The sequence below is a fragment of the Xenopus tropicalis genome, chromosome 3 (assembly GCF_000004195.4).
Source record: "Xenopus tropicalis strain Nigerian chromosome 3, UCB_Xtro_10.0, whole genome shotgun sequence".
NCBI classification, from domain to species: Eukaryota; Metazoa; Chordata; class Amphibia; order Anura; family Pipidae; genus Xenopus; species Xenopus tropicalis.
This window is the reverse complement of record NC_030679.2, coordinates 82,318,594-82,342,001: the sequence shown is the minus strand read 5'-3', so window position 1 is coordinate 82,342,001 and position 23,408 is coordinate 82,318,594. Positions and strand designations below refer to the sequence as shown.

Sequence of the window (23,408 nt, the reverse complement as noted above, 5' to 3'; positions counted from 1 at the left end):
GTTTAAAATAATCTATGCAATGTATCACTTGCATTATCTATGATTGTTACTATGTATTATTATACTTTAGTAGTTTTCCACCTGTTGTTTTTGTGCAAATAAAGCCCAACAGTGGCTGAGGCAATAGCCATGAATGCTGTGGGATAGATTAGGATATGGCTATACACTGTAGAATAAAAATACTAACAAATGTAAATGCCAGCGGTTTGAAGCAAAGATTTTCTGTTTCTATGATGAAGGTAATGGTCTAAAAACTGCTAAACAGAACTTTACTTCAGGTCTTCTACTGCAAGGCAGACTCCTCACTGAAGTATGAATCTTGGAAGCCATCCGGCCAAACCAGAAAATGCATATAAATATGAACTCTTTGCCAAAACATGATAAATATTTATATTACAAATCAATCTTTTCATACAGAAACACACAAACAGATAAGACAAACAGATAAGACAAACAGATGGATAAACAGAAAGGCACAGACAAAGAAGATTCCAGAGATGCTTTTAAACTCTACTCCAAAACAAAAACAAACTTACTACATTATTGCTAGAACATGTTTTCGAAAACCGGTGAAGACATTGTAGCTGTAAGTTTAAGTCCAGCATCTGAGAATTCTGCCAAAGCCTGGTACATGCAGTAAACTACTTAGAAGATGAAAATAATGTGCATTTATCAAAACCCAGAAGAACTAATCAATACACTGTCAAACAGAAAAAGGTTTTATTTACTTGGCAGATGGAAAAATTGGGAAAAATAAATCTGTTACTTATCAAATTAAACTTGTAAATACCAAAGAGCTAGCCTTTAAAGGTAACATCACTAACTGCTTCACTCCTTACTCTAGTACTTAGCTGTAATCCTGCAACAGGCTAAATGTTGAGAAGCCAAAATAGAGCATACGTTGGTAGTCTGGCCAGTTCTTGTGTTCAGCTGGTATAGGAATGGAAGAGAAATGCAAACTGCACATTTTAGCTCTATACAAATTTTGGCAAATTCTATGCACAGCCAAAGAAGCCCAGTCTGCTCTGGCATTTGCCAAAAGGCACAGTGTCTTTCCATTTTACACTGTACTATTACAGAGAAAAAGCAAACACATTTTAAACAAAAAATCTTCTTAGGAGTATTTGTTGCACTCCAGATTTGTCTGACTTCCTGTGTTCAACGTTTCCAGCTTTTTGCCCCTTTGTGCCATATTGGCTATTGTTTTGCAACTCTGTGTTCTTTCAAAAAGTGTGACGTCCAGTCCTACATCTTTTCGCTGGATCCTTCTAACAGTGCAAAACTACAATACAGTTGCAATGCATGTCCATCTTAAAGGAAACTTCTGTCTACTTTTAGCCAAACTGCCTGCTAATAAAGTAAACCCTCTTAATGCTTTCCATCCAATGTAAGGCTGTCTTGAGCGTTTTTGCAGATACAAAAAGGGCCCCACTGTTTGTGTGTCAGTGGTGCCTACGCTTGAAGCTTCTTTCTGTCTGAAGCAGAAGCTGGTATTGCTGTCTTCGCCTTGCTCCCAAGCCCTGTCACAGGATTCCATCCCAACCTTCTGTTCTGAACATGCTGCGATGTGCTGCTGATCTTTTACAATTTCTGGAGGTTTACACTAGCCATGTTGAAGACACAGGGCCCAATGGAATGACTGTGCTGGATCAACGTCTCCTATGAAATAAATGCTTGAGAGTCAGCACAAGATATTGGTAGACAGTGGCTTTTATACATAAAAAAACCTAGTAAAGCACAAAGGACAAGTTTGGTTTGATTAATCACTGTTATAGGAAAGGAGTTATTTTCAGAAAGACTGTTTCTTAATTGGCCACATCTTAGTTAAATTTTGATGTTTGACATTCATAAACTCTTTTTTTTGTCAGCCTGTGCCACCCAAGGTGTTTTCAATAAGTAACAGGAAATAGAAATAATCTTTATTACAAGCAAGGGTGCTATAATTACAGTTTACGGAGACAACTTCAGATGCATGAAGAGGTGTGGCACACATTCATCTGGATATGCACAGACATACAGTGAGCGGCAGAAAACATTGGTCCCACCTTTTTTTGCACTTATTTTGGCGAAAGTTCTCTAAGATACACCATGCTGTCAAGGTCATTCTAAGCACATAACAAGGGTAGACAATATATTTCCACAAATACATATTTTGCTATGATGTTTGTGCCAGAAATACAGCCCTTTGTGGCAGAAATACTATAAAAAAAAGGAAATAATTGTGAGACTGTAGCTCACCTGCCCCCAGTTTTGAAGATGAGGTCTGCGTTAGGTGCTCCCTTTGGATGCTGGTATCGAGGCCTGCGCTCCCTGTTTGTGTTGGCAGGTGCTGGGCGCTGAGCCAATGACTGCAACATTTCTGTTGACACACATAAAAATGACTATAGACCAGTCTCGCCACTGTTAATTTCCCCTTCAAAAAGGCATTTATGTACATCTGTTATTATTTTTTTTTTTTTTTTAATAATTGAGACTTGGGTGTTTCCTCTGAGGTTATGCTATTTATAGCAACAAAATATGTTTTAATGATTAGGCCAAAAGCAGCAAAACTTTGTAAGTTTGCCTGGTAGGTTTTGCAGAATGTTTTCAATGAATCCAATTTAATTTAAACAGTAGCAATCTTTTCTGGGTGCAATAAAATATTACCAATGAGATTCTGAGAATTTAATTTTATTCTTGCATCTTACTAAGAGTTAATCCAATCCTATCCAGCACTGTGTGCCTCTAAACAGAAATATTTATATTAGGATACTCATATGTTTAGATATTATGGTCTAATCTATGACATTTTTAAACATACAGGTAGTTTTTGAGAAAGCCTTTTTTCTCTACAATCACCTGCAGTGATTAAGGTTCAGTGCAAGGCTAGTATCTGATGGGTTAATTCCATATTCAGGTGGCTTAGTCAAAAATGTTCCTGTAGGGGTTGCACTTCATCACACTGTTGACAAGTCACTGTGCTGGATTGTGGAGGACTACATCAATGAATGTAATGCTACGGTAAGCAAGAAGTAGTGATACAGTACATGTTAAAGGAGATGTGTACCTTGGTAATCTTCTTGTTCCTGACGCTCATTGATATCTAATGTGAGTTTCTTCATCCTCATCCTCTCTTCTTGTTCAGCTTGCTGCTGACTCCAGTGATTTGCAGCCAGTTGGGAGGACATAGGCACATTAAGGATCTTGAACTGAAAAAGAAAATACACAGGAATATTTATCTTGAAAAATAACCAGTCACTACATCTACTGGAGAAACTTGATTCTTCTACGGATTACATGGATGTATGTATGTATTCATGCCACACTTTGTGGCATATGTGATTATAATACAATAAGAAATTATTTGGTGTTTTCACTGCTGCCAGTATATTAATACTTTCCAAAAAAGTTGTTGAATTAGATCATTAAAGTTTCTTTTACAGGTAGAATGTGATGTATTTCATTTAGTCTTTGCAGTTTTCAGTTGTCTGAGCTTTGTAAAAAGATGTGTGACATCAAACTTAACAGTATTTGCTCAGATGCAAAACTGAGCACAGAGAGACGCTATTCAGAACATTACCTGGCTCCAAACTTGACAAATTCACATCTGTTATTTAGAAACTGGATGTAAAGTATGTAAGAAAAAAATATATCAGTTAAAACAATTGCCCTGTTTCATCTAATAGTGTCATGTATTTCTCATTTACCAGCACCCACTTTTTCCAAATGTATATACCCAGCCTAATAGCTTTGAGACTAGATGGTGCTAAAACGCAGCACAGTCCACCTATGCCAGCCTGCCCTACGCATTTTGCTGCAGTTTCCTCAGGGGCACAAGTGACATATTAAATGGGTATATTAATTTGAAAAAAATGAACGGAGTTAAATTGGAAATACATGGAATAATTATTGTAGGTTCTCCACTAGCCACTGCAATTTGGATTTAAAAGGTTGGTGCTGGTTTTAAGTTTTGATAGCAGGATTAAAGGTTACGTTTTAATGATTACCTTTGCATGATTAAAAAATATGGGGATGTGTCCCCAAAGGAGGTTAATACAATTAAGGACCGGCACACAAGGCTATGATGATGCGGGGAAATCCCCTGCATTTCCTGTGTCACAAACAACGTTTCAGGGCCAGAACCCTTCCTCAGGTATACAGACATAGTGATAAGTGATTTTAAATAGCGTGCTAGTTCACATAGGGTACACCTCCAAACATTTTAACCCTCCACTATCCTGCACCCATTCATTAGGCAGATTAACTGCTGTGAAGAGACTTTATTACAACTACTATTACACATTACTTAGATTGTAAGCTCTATGGGGCAGGGACCTCCTTCCTACTGTGTCTTACACCACATGGCACTTAATTTCGTGTATTTATACTTATTTATTGTATTTATTATAACACTTGTCCCCCCTGTGTGTAACTGTGTACATTGTAAGATTGTAAAGTGCTGCGTATCCTTGTAACGTATTATAAATAAAGTTATACATGCATACATACAATATGTTGGGCCTAATGTGCCCTTCTGAAGTGTGAAACGGCACTTGAGAAAGGGCACATTAGACCCTAAACATGTTGTGTAATAGCAGTATGTTATAAAGTCTCTTCACAGCAGTCTGCCTAACAAGTGCTCTCCTCAATCCTAAACCTTGTTTATTGCACATCGCAGCATGATCGCAGCATGCCTGTCTGGGGACTGCACTCTTTCTTTACCTACTTTAGGGCTGTGCGGTAAAACTTTATATTTTATTATCCTGCATCCACCCATTACACAATTACAGAAAGTAACAATGTTGTTTACCAAAAAAAAGGTTTCAAAATTCAAAAAAATGTACTTGAATTTTGTGACACAATAAACACATGGGATATCCTCACATCATCATATCTTTGTGCATTGGTCCTTAATTGTATTCACTGCAAATTGGAACGGTTCCGATCAACCCTGGATTGTGCACTGGATTTAAGACTGCTTAGGAGCCTGAGTGTGCGGCTGCATTCTTACACTCAAGAGGTTGACAGGTCGAATCTTCAGGAGTAATCTTCAGTGTAATGAATCGCCCGCAGTGGTCCGTTACCAATTGAGTCAGTACGAAAGGAGTGTTTTCCTAATCAGAATGGTAACTCCTCTCGAGTGGGAGGTAAAGGAGGCATGGTAAGCCCATCCTACCCAGAGTTTTCTTACTGACTTTTTGTCCCACTAGGTGAGTCTCTTGTAAGAGAATCAACAAGGGTGTGTATTTTTTGAGATAGGAGAATAAGAGGCTGCGCTTAAATTTGGAATTTAATCCTCTTATGTTCCAAGAGATGATGTTGCACGTGGCCATGAGATTTGCAAAGAGGAAGTGAAGGGTGTGTTCGCTGATTAGGGCCAACTTTTTACCTAAAACTCAGCATTCATGGCCTGAGATCCAAAGACTGTCCCAAGGTAAAACTGGAAAGACACTACTTCATCTGATCACATGCAAGGATGGTTGAATTGCAGTGCTCCAAGACAGCAACATCCCATCTGCTCTCCGTAATCTGCACCTGAATGTCTGTTTACCACCACCATTTAAATGCATAGTATCACCTGAATCCTTAGAACCATTGAGTGCTGTTGTCAGCATAGATAGTAAGTGGCTAAAGTGCTTCCAGATCTGAAGGAATCCAGGTTGGCTTCTGTGAAGCCAACTGATGACCACACACTTGTTCTGGTCATTAGGGGTTGGTATGGTTTCCCATTTTCTCAGATTAACTATTTTATTGATGTCTGGTACAGTAACACCAAACTGATCTTTCTGACAAAACACATGCAAAGATTATGCTATTGTTAAACTGGAAATTGGTTGAATGGTCCAAAAACATTTGTGCACATGCCCAAGTTAAAATGATCTTAAATTGACAAGGTTAAAAGTTAATCATCAAACCCAGAAGTATTCTGACGTGCTAGTTAGGGAATGGAGCTCCCCTATACATCAGCATCTACAAACAATAAAAAACACTCTAAGGTGCTAAACTTACCTATGATATAAAAAATGTGGCAGCTCAAGAGACAATTTGCTTTTACAGGATAGTTAAAAGATATAGCTAGTTAAACATTGCATCAAAAAACTAAACTTCCTATCACGTCACCTTTGGCCCATACCTGCTGTTTGTTACCTCTTCTTGTAAGCATAACAAATGGCATAGTGTCGCCAGATTCCGGGTCTACTTCTCCAGTGCTCATAGCTGGTCCCTTTTTAAGCTGGCTCTTAAGATGCAGGGGAATAGCAACATCTAACTGATGCACCTTCACTGACTCTCCACTACGTTGCTGGAAGAAAAAAAAAAGTTTATTTATTGACTTACTAATTACATTAAAATTTGTCTTTAAGACTTAGCTAGCTAAAGAATCACAGCCTCAACTTCTAAATTTGTTTTGCTAAATCAAGGGGTTGTTCACCTTTGTACAATATTCACAAATCTAACAGTTCACATTAATAGAACAATCTTTGTCATATACAGAGTTAACAAAAGAACGTGCAGCTGAAAAGATATTCACCTCAGAATCATCCCTCTGTTGATCCTTCACTTCTGCACAGACTCTGTGCTGGGGGGGGGGGGGTCAGTGACCCCTATAAACACTACAGTTGCTACTTACATGATATCACACATAGTACTGGCAGAGAGTCTCCTGTCAGACTGACACTGCTTCCCGTGCCTGTAAAAGAGTGCTGCTGATATAAAGAGTCTGTTTGCCTATGTTATTGCAAGGGAGAAATTAACCAAATATCTTTCCATTTATGCAACTCGTTAGAGTGCACAAGCAACTAATGAATTGGTCCAATAGGAAAAAATGGCAAAGCCTGGATGTGATGATGTAAGCAAATAGAAAGTTCTCAGTGTGTCACGTTTAAAATTGGCCCACTCCCATCCCTTCAGAAAACTGATCAGAAAGAAAGAAGAATGATTTACAGTGGCCTTTTTACTTTTTTTTGTATGGAAAATGGATTTTCTAACACACTGAGAGCATTGGTGGTAATTTAATAATATTTGGACATTGAAGGTAAACAACCCCTTTAAGTAGTTCCCAGTTAAAGGGGACCTGTCACGGTAAAAAATAATTCCAAATTGCTTTCTATTGTGTTTGTCAAGCAAAATAAACTTTACTTACACTGTATACATTATTTTAATCTTATTTTCTTTAGCCTTGGAATTCACAATTGCAGCAAGCAGGCAGGGGCCATTTTGTGGACACTGTTATCAAAGCAGGCATTGCATCCTGCCAATATCTTGTTTCTGTGCCATAAAGGGGGGACCTGATGCCCATGTCCATGCACTGGTTACACAATTAGATGGTGAGGAGTGCAGCAACATCTAAAAAGTTCTGAATTGAAAGCGAAAGTAACTGTCTGCCACACTTGCCTAAGGCATAGAGGTGGGGCAGGCAATATATGACTGACAGCTGGGATTTTAAATGCTTATATAATAGGTATGGATGTGGTAATAAAAAAAAATGATTTTGGATTTCATGTTTAATTTGAAAAGGGCTTTTATTATGCAGCTTTTTATGTCTGGGTGACGGGTCCACTTTAAAATATGAAGGCTAAAGAAAAGAAAGCAAACAGTTCAAAAAGCAGTTATTTTTAGTCACAGCAACCCTTACAACAAATATTTCACTGCTTTCCCATGGATATGTATAAGTATACAGTTTAACTGCAAGTAAAACAAGAGCACCAAAAGTGTCAGGAAAGCTAACTTCAAAGAGGCACTCTATTATTTGTGGCACAAAGAAGGAGGACAAGGGTTGCTCTTTTGCAGCTACCCCGAGCTGGGGCGGGTTTCTCCTCACAGGAGCACCGGCCGGGGATTTCCAGTAAGTGATTACATTCACTGGGGGGTTCCTAACATTTTGGCACCCCCCAGTGACTGTACCTTTACTTCCCCTTTAAAAGTAGCTTTTAACTTTCCTTTTTAGAGCAAGTAGCAGGCCAGCTCCTACTCATACTAAAACAACACAAGTATGCACTAATGCAATAATTAAGGCTCCCTATAAATACAACTTAAACCTTCAAATTAAATTGTTACCGGCAACTGGACACAGACCTTCAGTAGATTCTTATGGCCCCCTCAGTGGCGTAACTAGATGTTAGGGGGCCCCACAGCAAAGTCAACATTGGTAAGTTGACCTATTCTTCCAAGATATATTGAAATTACTCATTAATAAGGGCCTTACTGGGCACTTTACACTCAAACAAATTAGATATAAAATGATATTATGCTGCTATCAAAAAGAGTTTCTGTGGAATAAGAACACACATAAGCTAGGCAGCCCTTGGGAGGATTACAAGTAAAGAATTTTTACATTTCAAGATACTGAAAGCTGTCGGGACACAACTCAATCCTCAAGGAGTGCACTAACAGTGCAGCTATTGAGCAAACTGTCACAGTCACAATGCAGAGATAAGCCACAGGTGCACACCTAAGGATATGCACAAAACCTGTATTGTTGGTGCTACGCTATTAAAACCATCGTTTACAACAACACTCTTCTTTGTGACAGGACGAGAAATCTGCACAAACACCAGCACAATACCCTGCCACATTCAACTGTGCTATCAATCATTACAAACAGAAGGGGCCCTGCAAAAGGCAGCTGAGCTGGTTTGTCTTCATACCCTCAGGCTAAAGTTCCACTGTACCTAGATACGGTGAATGAACACAGCACCAAGCAAACTTGTCTTACAAAAGAGAACCTTCCATATTTATTTGGATGGGAAAGCTATCACTTTCACAATGCATGGCAGAGTATTGATCTAAAACTAGAAAAATTCAGGTAAACAAACAGAAACCAAATACCTACAGAACATTAATAATTATAATACCAAACATAGTTTATTTATAACAAAGCACAGGTATGGGATAGCCTTTACGGGAAGGCCATCTCCCATAGACTCCATGTTAACGGAGACATTTTTTTATAAAGTTCATATTCAGTTATAATATTCATTCTCCCTCAAAATGTGAAATGATGCAGAAAGAAAGATGTTTTGAAAGCATTTTACCTCCTACAACTGTCATTATATGAGAGCTGCATACACAACCTCTCTAATCAGAAGCCAGAGCAAAATGAAACATTGGAGTATTGCTCCAGTCTCCCACAGGAAGTGGTCACAGCACTGACTGACAGGCTTTACTCAACAGTAGCAGGGAAAACCCCTCCCAGTTTCTTACTTCAATGTTACATTATTTTACATTGGTTAGTGCATTGTAAAAATGTATGGTATATATCCCCTTTAATTAAATTTTTCACATTTACAAATTATTTTCTTTTTTGCTATACTAAAAAAAAAAAAAAACAGTACCTGTACTTAATGCCAACTAAAATCTAATTAATCCTTATTGGTAGCAAAACAATTCTATTGAGTTCAATCAATGTTTAAATGATTTTTTAGCAGACTTAAGGTATTAAGATCCAAATTTCAAAAATTCTGGAAAACCCCAATGTAATCTGTTTTTTTTTTTCTTTAAGTCTCAATTACATAACATAGAAGTATTTAATGTTATTGAAATTCAAGTTACTCAGGGAGCTTTTTGGCAAAATTTTAATGAAAGCAGCAGAAAAGCTAACCATAAAGGGAACTCTTCTTAAGTCTCACAAGTGTATAATATGATGGCAAATATTTGTTTTTTTTGACAGTATTCGTTCCCACTAACTGAGGAATGTAAAAAAAAGTCATAAACGGAAAGAAAAATAGCACAAATAAGAATACAAATTTGCATTTCGCCATGTAAGAAATTTTATTACACACACAGCACACTGGCGCAAACTACAAAATCTGCAAACTTTCTTCCACTGTCAGAGGTGGTCGGTCCAAAGTTTCCACATTTTTATTAAAAATAAAATAAGGCAAATTTGGTTGCTCAGAGGCATACAATTTTGCATTTCAAATATTTTTCCATTACTGACTTTTATTACACTCCCCCTAAGTCTGACATTAAAGGAAAAAGATGTTAGGCACCCCCAAGTGACTTTAACCGCCTACCTCTTACCCCGGGCTGGTGCCCCTGTTCGGAGAGAACAGCACCAGCCCGGGGTAGCAGCGAGCGCTTCCTCCTTTGTGGTTCGCTGCGTGCGCATGCGCAGTAGAGTGAAAAGCCGAACTTAAACATTAAAGTCGGCTTTTTCGCTCTACTGTGCATGCCCGGCCACCGGCATTTTAGAAAGCGGAAGCCGGAAGGAGGAAGCACTCCGCTCCAGGTGCCCCGGGGCTGGTGCTGTTTTCTCCGAATAGGGGCACCAGCCCAGGTTACGAGGTAAGCGGTTAAAGTCACTTGGGGGTACCTAACATTTTGGCACCCCCAAGTGACTTTGCCTTCCTTCTCCTTTAAAAGGTATATAAGCATTACTACTTTGAGCGTTTAAAACACCATGCAATTCATTTTGCACGTTTGCAAAATGCCCCAAATTACCCTCAAAAATAAACAAGCACAGACTCTATTAAAGTTGAAGCCAGCCAGTATTTGTACTTGTTGCCAGCATGATCCTGGCCTAACAATGAACTGTGCCGAGAACAGAATTACTAGAAAAAAGATACTGGTCACAGAGCTAAACACCAGTTATCATGTTTTCCTGGTACAGAGGAAGAAAGATATATATTAGGTAGTGGCAGTGCTCCAAGTAAACTGGATCCAGCAGGCCTCAGGCTAGTTTCTGTTCACTTTTTTAGATCATGTTATGTCATTTATCCCCAAAGCAGGGATACCCAAAACAATAAAATTTAGCAAACTGAAAATATAAAGATCTATTTAGATATTGCAAAGAAGAAAAGGAAACTGCTGTATTTTTCTTTGTAAGGTACATACTCAGCATCCACTTTGATACAATGATTTAAAAGGGGTATGTTCAACAGCAAAACTGAATCATAAATTATTTAGCTTCTTTTGTTTAATTGCTTGTAAAGTGTAGTAATTTGGCCCTCTTACTTTCAAGCTAGATTTCAGTAAGTACACCTGCACAGTGGTGTCCTGAATAGCAATCTAAACTAGCTGTAGTCAATAATTTAGATGCATAAAAAACAATGTACTAGTGAATAAATTGTTATTCTGGGGATATTCTCTGTCAAACTAACATGCATTTATGCTTAAAAAAAAATAAAAAAAAATGCATGAATAGATTTTTTGTACTCTTTTGTTTAAGGCTGGGCAGGGTGTATCTTTAGGCTTGGCTAGACAAGCAATTATCTGACCACAAATATTACAAGAACCTGCAGGGTCTTTCCTACACTCACTGAGCAAAGGCAGTGTAAAAATATAAATCATTCTGTTTTCTTCACAGTGTAATATAATATAGAAGCATAAAAGTGGGCAAATCCCATTGCCAATATACCAGTCTTTGTTAAACAAAGTTAGTGTCTTAATTAAGTAAATATTGAACAGTGAATTAAATACCTGAAGATTTTCCAGCATCATCTTGTCAAGGGCTTGAATAAAGTCTTCATCTTCAGCACAGGGTACATGTTTAATTCCACCTCCTTTAATCATCACCTCCTGTAAAAGAGCAAGATCTTAAGGACACAATGTCAGCAGGAGGGAATGGAGGACCATTTTTAAACTATTAGTATTATGCTTTTTGAAAGTAAAAAATGATGAAAACAGCAGCACACCGGTTATTTTGAAAAAGTGATAACTTTACTCAAGTTTCAGGCTTCAATCCAGCCCTTTATCAAGCAGCTTGATAAAGGGCTGGGTTGAAGCCCAAAACTTGAGTAAAGTTATCACTTTTTCAAAATAACCGGTGTGCTGTTGTTTTCATCATTTTTGTATTTATCTACCCAGGCAGAAGGTACAGCGTGCACCCTGGGCTACACAACGGTGTTTTACACTGTGTAGCACATCCTAACTTATTTTATTGACTATGCTAAAAGGCTAATAAAGAGTTAATCTCAAGCTGCAGGCATATCTTCAGTTCTCTCAATAGTACCCTTAAGTCTCCCCATATTTCTCCCGTTCAGATGATCAGAAGCCTCACAGGAAAAAAAAACCGCTGAGCTCTGTAAAGAAAGTTCCCATAATGTCTCGCTCCTGCACCAAGACCAGTGTACATGCTCACTTAGTTAGACTATGAGGAAGCTTCCAGCTGATTGGCTCAGATCCACATTCCTAAGGGGGGGAGGGAGTTCATAGCATTCTTGAGGGAGGGGGAGCAGGAGAGAGGAGAGAGCTGCGTGTCACTGGCACAGGAAAACAAAGAGACAACAAATCTCATTTCTTTTGATAGAGAACTCAGCGTGCAGTGTTCCGGTAAGTGCTTATGGCTGTATTTACATAGACCTTTCTTATAGTGCTTACTTTGTTTTTACCTTTTCCTTCTCCTTTAAAGTAAATACAGTATACAAAAGTGGTTGATGATGCTTATACTAATTTTGCAACTATTGTTGTCAAGCATTTTTTTGGAATACAATCGTAACCACTACATACAGTGTTTTCTTCATCTGTTTCATTTTCTTTGTTTGAGTCAGTCATATAATCTGTATTCTCCTCTTCTTCCTCCTCTCTTTCATCCTCTTCATTTTCAGAAGCATCCTACATTTCAAAAAAGATAAATCATTAAAGTGACTATAACACAAGAAAGTAAATGCAACTTGGACACAGCAGAGTACTACTGAGTACATTGAGTACATCCTGCCCAAAATTTTCTACCCTGAAGAAACAGTATTGTAGCGTAGGGAGTACTCCCATGTGACTCCTATTGGCAAATGTATGTGCTTCTCTTGCTCTCTCACTCTCTCACTCACTAGTTAAAACAAAGATCTTAAAAGCTTTTTCAGACAGGCTGAACATGCTGTTTTGTGACCTAGCATTTTCACTATTGTGGTGTACTCGGGGAAAACATGGCATCCTATACCAGCACTTGATATGTGCTCTATACTGCTCTCCACCTTCTCCCTTTTTCATACCAAGTTTCTTTTCCTAGTCTCCTTTATACCTCTTTTTAAAAGTCAACTACTTTCACCATGGTCCTTCTAGTTTCTAATCTATATCTACCTTCTTTTCTAGAGGGTTTCAGCAGGTGTAGCAGGTGTCTTCTTTCCATCCAAAGTCTCCTGGCTTCTCGTCATCTCTGCTCACAACTTGCTCTCTTGACCCTGTGCCTTCTTCTCTGCTTAAATACTGTGCTGCCAAGCTTGCGCCAACTCTTACTCACATCTTCAATTCTTATCAGAAACTTTCCCTTCTCTCACTCAAACATGCCTGTGTCAAACCGATTCTTAAAAAGGCCAAGCTGGACCTGTCCTGTCTCTCTAATTATTGTCCTGTCTCTCGCTTTTACCTCTTCCCTCTAAAATCCTAGAACACATTGTGTTTTCCTGTATTACTAACTTTCTTAACACCTATGATCTGTTGAGCCCATTGCACCCCATGCAGACTGCATTGTGCAGAGTTACAAATGATCTTGAAGTTGCCACAGCCAAAGGTCACATCTCTAAACTTATCCTCCTCAACCTATCAGCTGCAATTGATACGGTCAACCACTCCCTCCTGATGCAAATTCTGCATTCAACTGGTATCTGTAATCAGGCTGCAGCCTGGATCTCTTCTTACCTTTCTAACAGATTGTTTACTGTCTCTTATAGTAACAAAACCTCATCTCCAGTTTCACTTTATGTAGGGGTACCACAAGGCTCTGTACTTGGGCCATTGTTGTTCTCCCTCTACACTGTTTTTGGGAGATCTTATCCGCTCATTTGGCTTTAAATATAAAAAGACTACCTCTTGGAGCACTCGCAAAGCACCTTATCTGGGTATTACTACTTATATTGCAGTGTCACCCACTGTAACCTGCAGCACCTGATACACTCTTAGTTGTGTCTTTAAGTTACCCTCCCATTTAGATTGTAAGCTCTACTGGGCAGGGACCTCTATTCCCTTGTCTCTTTGATTCTTAAATAATCACCACCATACCTTATATCTAATTTTATTTTTCATACTTTTTTTAGTTTTTTTTTTATCTATTATTATGATGACACAGTTTTGTTGTACTAATTTACTGTAAATATTGTGTACATATTGTACATTTAGGGGCCGATTCATTAAAACACGAGTTTGAATGGTACAAATTCGGACTGGATACGATAATTTCTGAAGATCGCAAAAATCACAAAAATGCTTACGAAAAAATCATATTAGTCATGATAATATCGTATTGGCGATCCTTAAGTCACGAAATTTTCGTACAGATCGATCGTAAAATGCAGGAAAACCTTTCCGACTTTGATCCTTCTGTGCATGATTTTGGAAGCCTCCCATAGGAATCAATGGGACTCTGCAGCTCCAACCTGGCCCAAGGAAAGTCACGATACCGAAGCTTGAAGGAATCCGAAACTTTCGTACTCGGCGCAAGTCGCAAAGTACGAAAAAGTCGTGAAAGCGACGAAAAAGTCGTGCTAGGTACGAAATTGTCGCAAAAAACCACGATTATGAAAAAAACGCATTTGGAGCGTTTGTGCGTTAATAAATCTCCCCCTTAGTGCACATAAGTAGCGCTTTATAAATAAATATATACATACATACATACATGTGAAAGGATGAACAACGTTGGTCAATGTGTCTGGGTCGGGTCTGCCCAACCAGACAGCACTGTTCACTAGTTTAAGGCCAACTAAATTTTGTAAGGAGTAAAAAGGGAAACAATTCTCTCACAAGTATGTCTTTTGTTAATGACACATATAAAAATTCACTCACTTCTTCTTGTTCATTCATTTCACTTTCATTGCCAGACTGCTCCTCTGTCTCTGCCCCAGCCTCTTCTTCCTCATCATCATCTTCATACACTAGGTGATCTCCTTCTGTCATGGAATGTTTGGATTCCTTATCATTCATGAGACCTTTGGAGAAAAGAATGGCAGTAAAATGATAATGATTGGTATATTTTAGCACTGTTTTTACAGCTTTATAACTTTGTAACAGAGCCGCTTGTGAAAGAAATCCACAGAGGATCCTGTTACAAAGCATGACAATTTTAAAAAAAGTCTGAAATTTGAGTGGACCTGGTAAGTCTACTGTACTTACATGTAAAACATAATGGCATTCAATGACAAAACAATCTATAAGTGAATGACAGCACCTCAATAGTGGAGTATCAGGAGTTTCTAAAAACTATAAAGAGCACATGAAAGCAAAGAATCAAAGATTTTTAAAAATGGAACTAAAAAGTACTTGCTAGGTATGTAGAAAAGCAGTTCTCCTGGTCCAACAGGGATTCAGAATAGACCCTGGCATTTCACATATAGAAATCCAAACAGCCTCCCAGCAGCCTATTTAAGTGCACCAATCACCCTCATATTGTTTCCTCCACCAGACGTGCATGCTAATAGAGCCCGCACTCTGGATGAGGGAAACATTTGTTTTTATTAAAAAAAAAAAAAAAAAAAAGCCCCAGCCAGCGCTATGCTACTCACACCAGGTAGAAGTTTCTGGTGCGGAAGGCCATGTTGTTTGGTGCACATGAGCATACTGATCAAATCTTCCCCACTCACTTATGATGCTCATGCGCCTGATGTAGGAGCAGTGGATGAGACTCACCCTCCTACATCACACATATGTGTATGATAAACAAGTTGTGGCACTCGCTTACTATGCGCATCACTGTGTCACAACATGGCTGCCCACACCAGAAGCTCCCTCACAGTGCAGCCTAGCACTGGCAAAAAAAAACAAACAACTAGAGTTCCATTAGTCTGCGCCTCTGGTGGGTAAAACAATATGGGGGTAATAGGTTCCATAAAAAATGATCTATGGCATATTACAGCAGCCCCTCTCGCCTGTGCCAGAATCCAAAGATTGCCAGACCGGACATAGTAGTGCTCTGTCTAATTTTGTTCAGGTATGAGAACAGATCCAGGGTTATTTTTTTTATTAAAGACTTTTGAGAAAATCATTAACGAATAAGAATGTAAGCAGATAAAAGCTTGTCCCACACTTGTACCCTATTTCTCATTAATTTTTTTTTAATTAAAGAACAGGAGTTCTAATAAAAGCCTTACCTACATCTACTGGTAAAAACATCACAAATTCTCCTAGTGAAATATACATAATTTAATGCATAAACACCCTATCTTTCGAGCTCCTACCACTGTAACAGTTCTTTACACTGCTATTCAATTTAACACAATGGAGATTTGCACCTGGGCACTGACCCATGGCAAACAATCAAATCTTTGCTTTTATAGGTCTAAATCTAAATGCCTGAAAAAAAAATCACTTACAGGTTACTATGTGTTAGTGCACATTTTCCCAGTGCTATTAAAGTACCAGTATTTAGGGGGGAAAAAAAACAAAAAAACCCAAAACATATTTTCATACATATGCTGAATAGTTGACAGATTGTTCATTGTACATATTTTGTTGCCAAGAAGTACTAGTATGTATGTATATGTTTATTTATAAAGCGCTACTTATGTACGCAGCGCTGTACAGTAGAATATGTTAATACAACAGGGGGTTATTGAAATAATAATAGATAAATACAAAGTATAACAATAAATACAAGGTACAGTTGCAATAAGTAAGAATCAAGAGGATTCTGTAGAGCTTACAATCTAAATGGGAGGGTAACTTAGCAGACACAAATAGGCAGATATAAGTGCTGTAGGTTACAGTGGGTGACACTGCAATATAAGTGCTAGTTTCAAAGTAGTTTGACATTTTTCATATGAAACTTCTCTCCAGACAATATTAAGGGGATGGACAAAATAGCAAAAATACAAAACTCTCAAATTAATCTAGTAGTGTCTTAAGGGAGAGTTTTCAACTTGACATACGTGAACATCATGAATGAACAATAAAACAGCAAACTGACCTCAAATTCCTTGGCCCATATACAACCATAAAGAGCAATCATTAAATAAAAGTGTTGTCTTGCATCAAATAGTGTATTGACTCAAGGGATGAAAACATAATGTTGCCTCTTTATAGGTCTCAGGTAAAGCCTCACCTTGAGTATGCGGTACAGTTTTGGGCACCAGTCATTAAGAAGGATATTAGTGAGCTGGAGAGAGTGCAAAGACGTGCAACAAAAATGGTAAAGGGGATAGAAAATTTAAACTATTTGGTTAGACTATCAAGTTTGGTTGTTTTCTTTGGCAAAAAGGTGCGTGCGAGAGGACACGATTACTCTGTACAAGTACATTAGAAGGGATTATAGGCAGATAGGGGCAGCACACCATTGGCCACCCCTTTAGATTTGGGTTCTGTGCCCTTTACACCAGATCCTGGTTATTTGTGCAATGCCCTTGCACACAAGCAGTTCTGAAAGGCAACCCTACAATAAGTTACAGCTTTATGCATCTCTGTTTTTTTTAAGAAAGGGTCATACATATGCTTATTAAAACACCCTGTTACTATTTTGCACTGTATAAATACTTGGAAAAGTCTTGGAAAGTGTCAGTCTATACAAGCCATGGAGCTCAACTTACGACTGTGACTGATTATTATTATTATTTATATAGTGCCATCAATTTAAGCAGTGCTTTACAGAAGAGAGGGGTACAAAAGACAGAACAGTTAACATGTACATATAAACAATTCACAAAAAATGGTTTGCAGTTACATTGGATGAGGATCGGAGAAACTAGGGGGAGGGCCCTGCTCGCAAGAGCTTACATTCTAAAAAGAAAGGCTGAGACATAAGGTCGGGTAACTAGCATGGAGTTAGAGATCATGTAGGTATGTAAAGTGACAGTAAGTGCAGAGTGAGAGGTGAAAACAAGTGGTTAGTGAATGTTTGGGGGGTTTAGGTTATAGGCTTGAGTGAAAAGGTGAGTTTTAAGAGACCATTTAAAGGCTTGCAGAGTCTGGCAGTGCCTAATGGGATGGGGAAGAGCATTCTAGAGGATAGGTGCAGCGCGTAAGAAGTCCTGGATGCGAGAGTGAGAGGAGGTGATGAGTGAGGAGAAGAGAAGGAGGTTGTGTCTAGAGCGAAGGTTACGTCTGGGGGTGTACTTGGCGATTAGGGTGGTTAAATAGAGTGGTGCGGCACCAGTGAGCGCTTTGAAGGTGAGTGCGAGAATCTTGAACTGAATCCTGTATGTGACAGGTAGCCAGTGCAAGTGGCAGAGAGGGGCGGCACTTGTGGAGCGGGAGGAGAGGTGTATGAGTTTGGGACTGATGAGACTGATGCCCCTGCATTGCAATAAGATTGTTTGTACAGCTTAAAAGACGGTTTCGTATCACCTTGGAACTCTTGGAACGACTTATAAAGCTTATTGGCAATCAACTTACTATGAGCTACCTTTGTAGTTGTGATTGATATGATAATTTTTTTTTAATTTCATGTTTCTTTTTGTCCACCATTTGTAGGCAAGGCATACTACTATTAAGGTCGCTATAATCTTTATTTCTATTGATTAATGCAAAAGTGCCAGTCTAAGATTGAATGAAACATGTAAATTAGTGTGCAATAGCCCTTTGTAGCTCTCTGCAAAAGTTTAACAAGAAGCTGTTTTTCTTACCTAGCTTTGTCAGAAACTCACGCTCCAAATCCTGCACTTGGCGGACAGATTCATTCAGTGAGGCACAGAGCTTCATTTTTGGCCTCAGAAGCTCCAAGGTATCACTTATCATATAATCAATATCTATTGGAAATGGGTGGTCTTTAGTCCACACATCAAGACTTTTCTTCCACCAAACGTAGCGCTAAAGTAAGACACATAAAAAGTGAAATCAGAAACTGACTAATGCAAGAGACTAAGTTCTTTGTAAAGAAGTTAACAATTTATCTAACTCAAACAGAAAGATAAAATCTAAAATTCATTACACAGCTTTATAAGTATGTCTAAATGCATGCAGTGTACCTTGCGCACTGAAGTGGCCATGATTTTGTATTCCAATGTCACGTTATTAAAAATATGTCCCTAGTGTAGCATGGTCTTCAATTAAGTTTTAAACAATTCTGGTTAATAATAAACAGAGAGCTTAATCAAGATTTCTAAATCAATTGACACCTCACATATAATTATGAAGAGATATGTTTAAGTTGCAGTTACATACCTGAAAATAAACAAGAAAACAATCAAGCTTTCTCTTGCTTGATCCACGGTCAAAATACTGGCCACAAGTGTCAAGGATAGTGCAAACTAATCGAATGCGGAACAAGTGTTCAGGAGGATCAAGTGGGCTGGGGCTTCCATCAGAATTTACACCAAAGGAAATAAATGAATAAAGTGTGCGAAATATAACTGCAGATTCCACCATTCTATAGTTGTAAAGCTCCCCAAGGAACTTTGCACTGCTTATCCTCCGCTGATTAAATTTTGGCTGGTTAACCTACAAGAAAAAAATTTAGGAAGCCAACAATGCATACATTAGTTTATTCATTACTTTTACTCTTAACAGATATTGCATTTGATTTCTCATTACTTTAATGTGAAACAACTGTACAGAAAAACTTTCTTTAAAGGGGATGAGATCACTGGTCTTTATGGAAAACCTTTTTTTCTGAAGCAACAGCAAATGCTCCACAAGCAAGCTGGTAGATGAGCACCTAAGACAACCAGTGGGTGGATAACATGAAACCACTGCACCCCAGGGAAAAACAAAGTATAAAATGTAATTCTTCTATGGTGCAACCAATTACTGTTACAGTTCTGGTGATGTCATCAGTAATATTGCAATACTTGATTTTCTTACAGATAGATTGCTGTGTTTTATTATTCAGATTTAGGTAGCTCCTAACCAGAACTAGCAAGAGATGCAGATAAGGGATTTGCCGTCTCCGCAGTTGTTTAACTATGACTTTGAGTCACTCTATCAAAACACTTTTCAGGTCCAGAAGCTATGGAGGTTAGCTGCAAGAAAAATAATTTGTATTTGAAAATAAAAGGATTTTTTTTTTAAATGAAAGTTATACTGGGTCTTTATCTTGTTGGCAGAATTATCTTTATGTGTATTAACAATGTGATTTTTCAATTAATTTCTCCTGGAACTGAACTCATCAAAAGGCAGACAGCACGTAATTAAGAATAGCGATGCAGCTTTTGGTACGTGCTAAAACTGCAAAGCGCAAAACAAAAAGTTTCAAGAAAAATCAGAATAAAGATGGGTATGAACCTTTTATTTGAAGTTGTACATCTTTGATGCAGTGGGCTAATTAGTTTATACACAGCTTATGTTCTGGATTTCATTGAAATTGTTTGCTAACCCTGTCTTGTAAAATGCCAATGAAAGTATAAAAAAAATATATATTTAAAGAATATATTTGTTATATCTGGTGTATCCCGGCAATATTTATTTTGAATATTAAAAAAACAATATTTTAAATTGTACAGTATATTGAAATGCATGAGGAAAATGCATTAAAAACTGGGATGGCCAAAGCAAAAATTAAGTAAAATTAAAAAATAAAAATAAATAATTATAAAATAAATGTTTTAAACTATGTGTTGTCAGTAAAGTCAGTGCCTGGATTTTGTTTCTAGCTTACCTCCATCCCAAGACGTATATCTTCTAACACTCCATCTACAACATGTATTCCAACATCCTCTTGGTAAAGTACCAGTCCTGCCAAAAGATTGGCTACACAATGAATGCTGTTGTATTTAACATTCCAGATGTTGATCATGCAGCAAATTACATAGTCCTTCACTTCAGGATCCTGCCAAGACAGCTTCCTCATCTGCCTCAAAACCTGCAATCACAAATTATGAACATGAGCAAATAAATTATGTAGTTACGTTTGCAAACGAACATTATCCAAGAGAAACTCAGACTAATGGACATTGCAAGTAAATGTATATTGAATAGAAAACTGCCAATCTTCATAAACCTGGGACATATAGACAATAACAATATACATCAGTTAGCACAAAAAAGAAGCCTCACCTTTTCAGTGGTGACCTTGGAAAGGTCTTTATAAAGAAGCTTTCTGATGTATTCTTGTAGTGGAGGTCGCTTCTTTTTCACAGTTTTTTCAGCTGGAGGTGGGTTACAGTAATAGTAGGCATTTTCAACCATTGTAACATAGCGTGCATCTAAGTGCATTGCTTGCTTCTTGCGCATCATTTGCTCCTAAACACAAATGAATATTAGCATAACAACAAACACAATTTGCCAACATTTTATAGGATGTTTTTGTTATTTGCATGAATTATGGGAGAAGCAAAATGCTTTCTGAATTGTGAACATACTGAATATCAGTGTCTATACCTGCATGTTGCTACTGTAGTATTTAAGCATTTAAAATGCTCGTCTGTATGAGCTCTTAATCTGAATCTCATCAACTGCAATATAATTTGCATCCATAGTGAGTGAGACATGGAGGTTTGCACCTGTTTTTTGCACTTTGTTTGACCATTCATAAAATGACCCATTAGGAGTTGTGAGAAAGGTACATGTTAAGTGTTTGTAAAGCTGGCCATACACACTAAGATTTGATAGGTTGGTGAGGTCACCAAATGAGTGAATCTTTCCCCGATATGCCCATCTTGGGTGGGCGACATACGGCTAATTCAATCCTTTGGGGGGGCATAGGAGCCATTGGACTGAGGACTTCATCAATGAGCCCCCTTTCCCAATCAGACGTGAAAATGAAACCTTGCCTGATTGACACCTGCCCAATCTTTTGCGAGATATTGGCTGGAGGTGCCTGTTGGGGGGGGCCCATACACAAACAGGTAAGCTGGCAAATCAGTCTAAAGGACTCGAATTGGGTGCTAGGGTACAGCCCAGTGATTGTAATCACTTACTGGATACCCCAGGAAGGTGCTCCCGTTACCAGAAAACTGCAAGTGCCCAGGGTACTTTTGCACATATTGATCCTTTTTCCTGCGTCTTCTTTCTTTGAGCTTTTTCACTCAACTGCGCATTCATTGGCCCCAGGTTTTTAAAGAAAAAGGGAAGAATCAGAATAAGAGGATCGCTCAGTGGTGCTCGTGCAGAAGTACCACGTGCAGGTAAAGTTTTCTGCTAACAGGAGCACCGGCCCAGAGTATCAGGTAAATACTTTTGACACCATCCCTCCCAGTGATTAATGCTTTCCTTTTCCTTCAATATCTGTAGCTGCTACAGAACAGAAGCCATCTAAGAATCTAAGTTATACTTGTGGATGGGTCTAGGGCCCGACACCACATATGGTAATCAAGGTACCTGCTCAGTATTCTCTAATCATTTAATAAATAAAATATAAAAACACGATATTCAACTAAACATAGTTTTAACCCAAACACTGCTAAGATTAATTATTCTAGAAACCAAGTTCTTTAAAAAAATGCATTGTGCTATCAATTGTGAGCATAGAAGTGAGCATCTGTTACTTATTAAGTTGGAAGTTACCATTCATAACATACTACATGTATGGGATCAATTATTTAAAATGTCTGGCATCTGGGTTTTTGCTAATAAATGGTTTTTCCATAATTTGTACCTCTGTGTCTACTAAAAAACATTTAACTATTTAATTAACCCAATAGGATTGTTTTGTTATCAGTACAGATTTATGCATCAGAGTATCAGACCTCCCAGCAGAGGTTATTTTATTTAAGGTTGCTAGGAAAATAATTTTTGTTCAGATAACCCAGAGTATGTGATATTGCTGAATGGCAGATATTTAGTGATTTGTGCACCTCCTTATATCATTACTTATTTTCACTCCCACATCCAAAACTTCTTACAAACTGCATCCATCCTCTGGAACTCCCTTCCCCATTCTTTTAGACACTTTAAGAACCTCCAGACTATCAAACAATCACTTTAAACCCAATTATGCCCTCAGCAACTTGACCACACACCTAAACCATTTAATAGCACACACACTACTGGTTAGAAAACAAAAGCAAAGATCTTATTGGTTGCTATGGGCAACATCACTGGTGCCGTTGGCTTACACACTTTAATATATATGCACCTGTGTGTCTCACTTATTCTCCCTCTTAGACTTAAAGCTCTTGAGAGCAGAACCCTCACCCTACTGTCTCTTGAAAATATGCAATAGTATCTATTTTGCATCTGTACTTCTTGAGTCTATAATATACATTTGCATAATTTCCAGGAAGAAGAAATTAGATGTGAAATCTTACCAGCAGGACACTGGTGCGCAAGTGAGAATCTGGAGATCGAAAAAGAAATCTGCCACAAGTTTCCAGTAGAGTGCATGCCATTTCTATGTGGTGATGCGAAAAGTCTGACAACAGCATCTGTGCAAAGTGTTAGGTAGGTTGTGTTTATAGTTAAGCAATGTTGACACGGAGTATCAAAGTAGACATAATGAATCTGTATTTTGTTATATTAACATCCTATGACAGGAAAGATTTAGAGAGACCAGGCAGCTATCAAGCTACCAAGGACCACAGCCCTAAGCAAGGAGTTCTCGCCCCGATACTGGGAAAGTACCAATATACTGCCCTACTCTGAACCAAATTACCCTGGTAAAAATCAATGTTATCAATTCAGGCTTCCACCAGACAGTT

General features: G+C 38.2%; 1 protein-coding gene across 3 annotated transcripts in view; it reads right to left on the bottom strand.

Moving 5' to 3' along the window:
- Positions 1 to 703: 703 nt before the first annotated feature.
- Positions 704 to 23,408, bottom strand: part of upf2 (UPF2, regulator of nonsense mediated mRNA decay) — a 42,858-nt gene continuing 20,153 nt past the window's right edge. The window contains exons 11-22 of one of the 3 annotated variants that reach the window (XM_012958639.3): positions 23,019 to 23,135; positions 20,827 to 21,012; positions 20,429 to 20,632; positions 18,997 to 19,272; positions 18,459 to 18,642; positions 14,692 to 14,834; positions 12,427 to 12,531; positions 11,398 to 11,496; positions 6,113 to 6,280; positions 3,047 to 3,188; positions 2,239 to 2,359; positions 704 to 1,659 (exon numbers count right to left, since the gene is read on the bottom strand). In XM_012958639.3, coding sequence (XP_012814093.2) covers positions 1,650 to 1,659; positions 2,239 to 2,359; positions 3,047 to 3,188; positions 6,113 to 6,280; positions 11,398 to 11,496; positions 12,427 to 12,531; positions 14,692 to 14,834; positions 18,459 to 18,642; positions 18,997 to 19,272; positions 20,429 to 20,632; positions 20,827 to 21,012; positions 23,019 to 23,135 — 1,755 coding nt within the window. In that variant the 3' untranslated portion in view covers positions 704 to 1,649. 3 annotated transcript variants of the gene reach the window in all.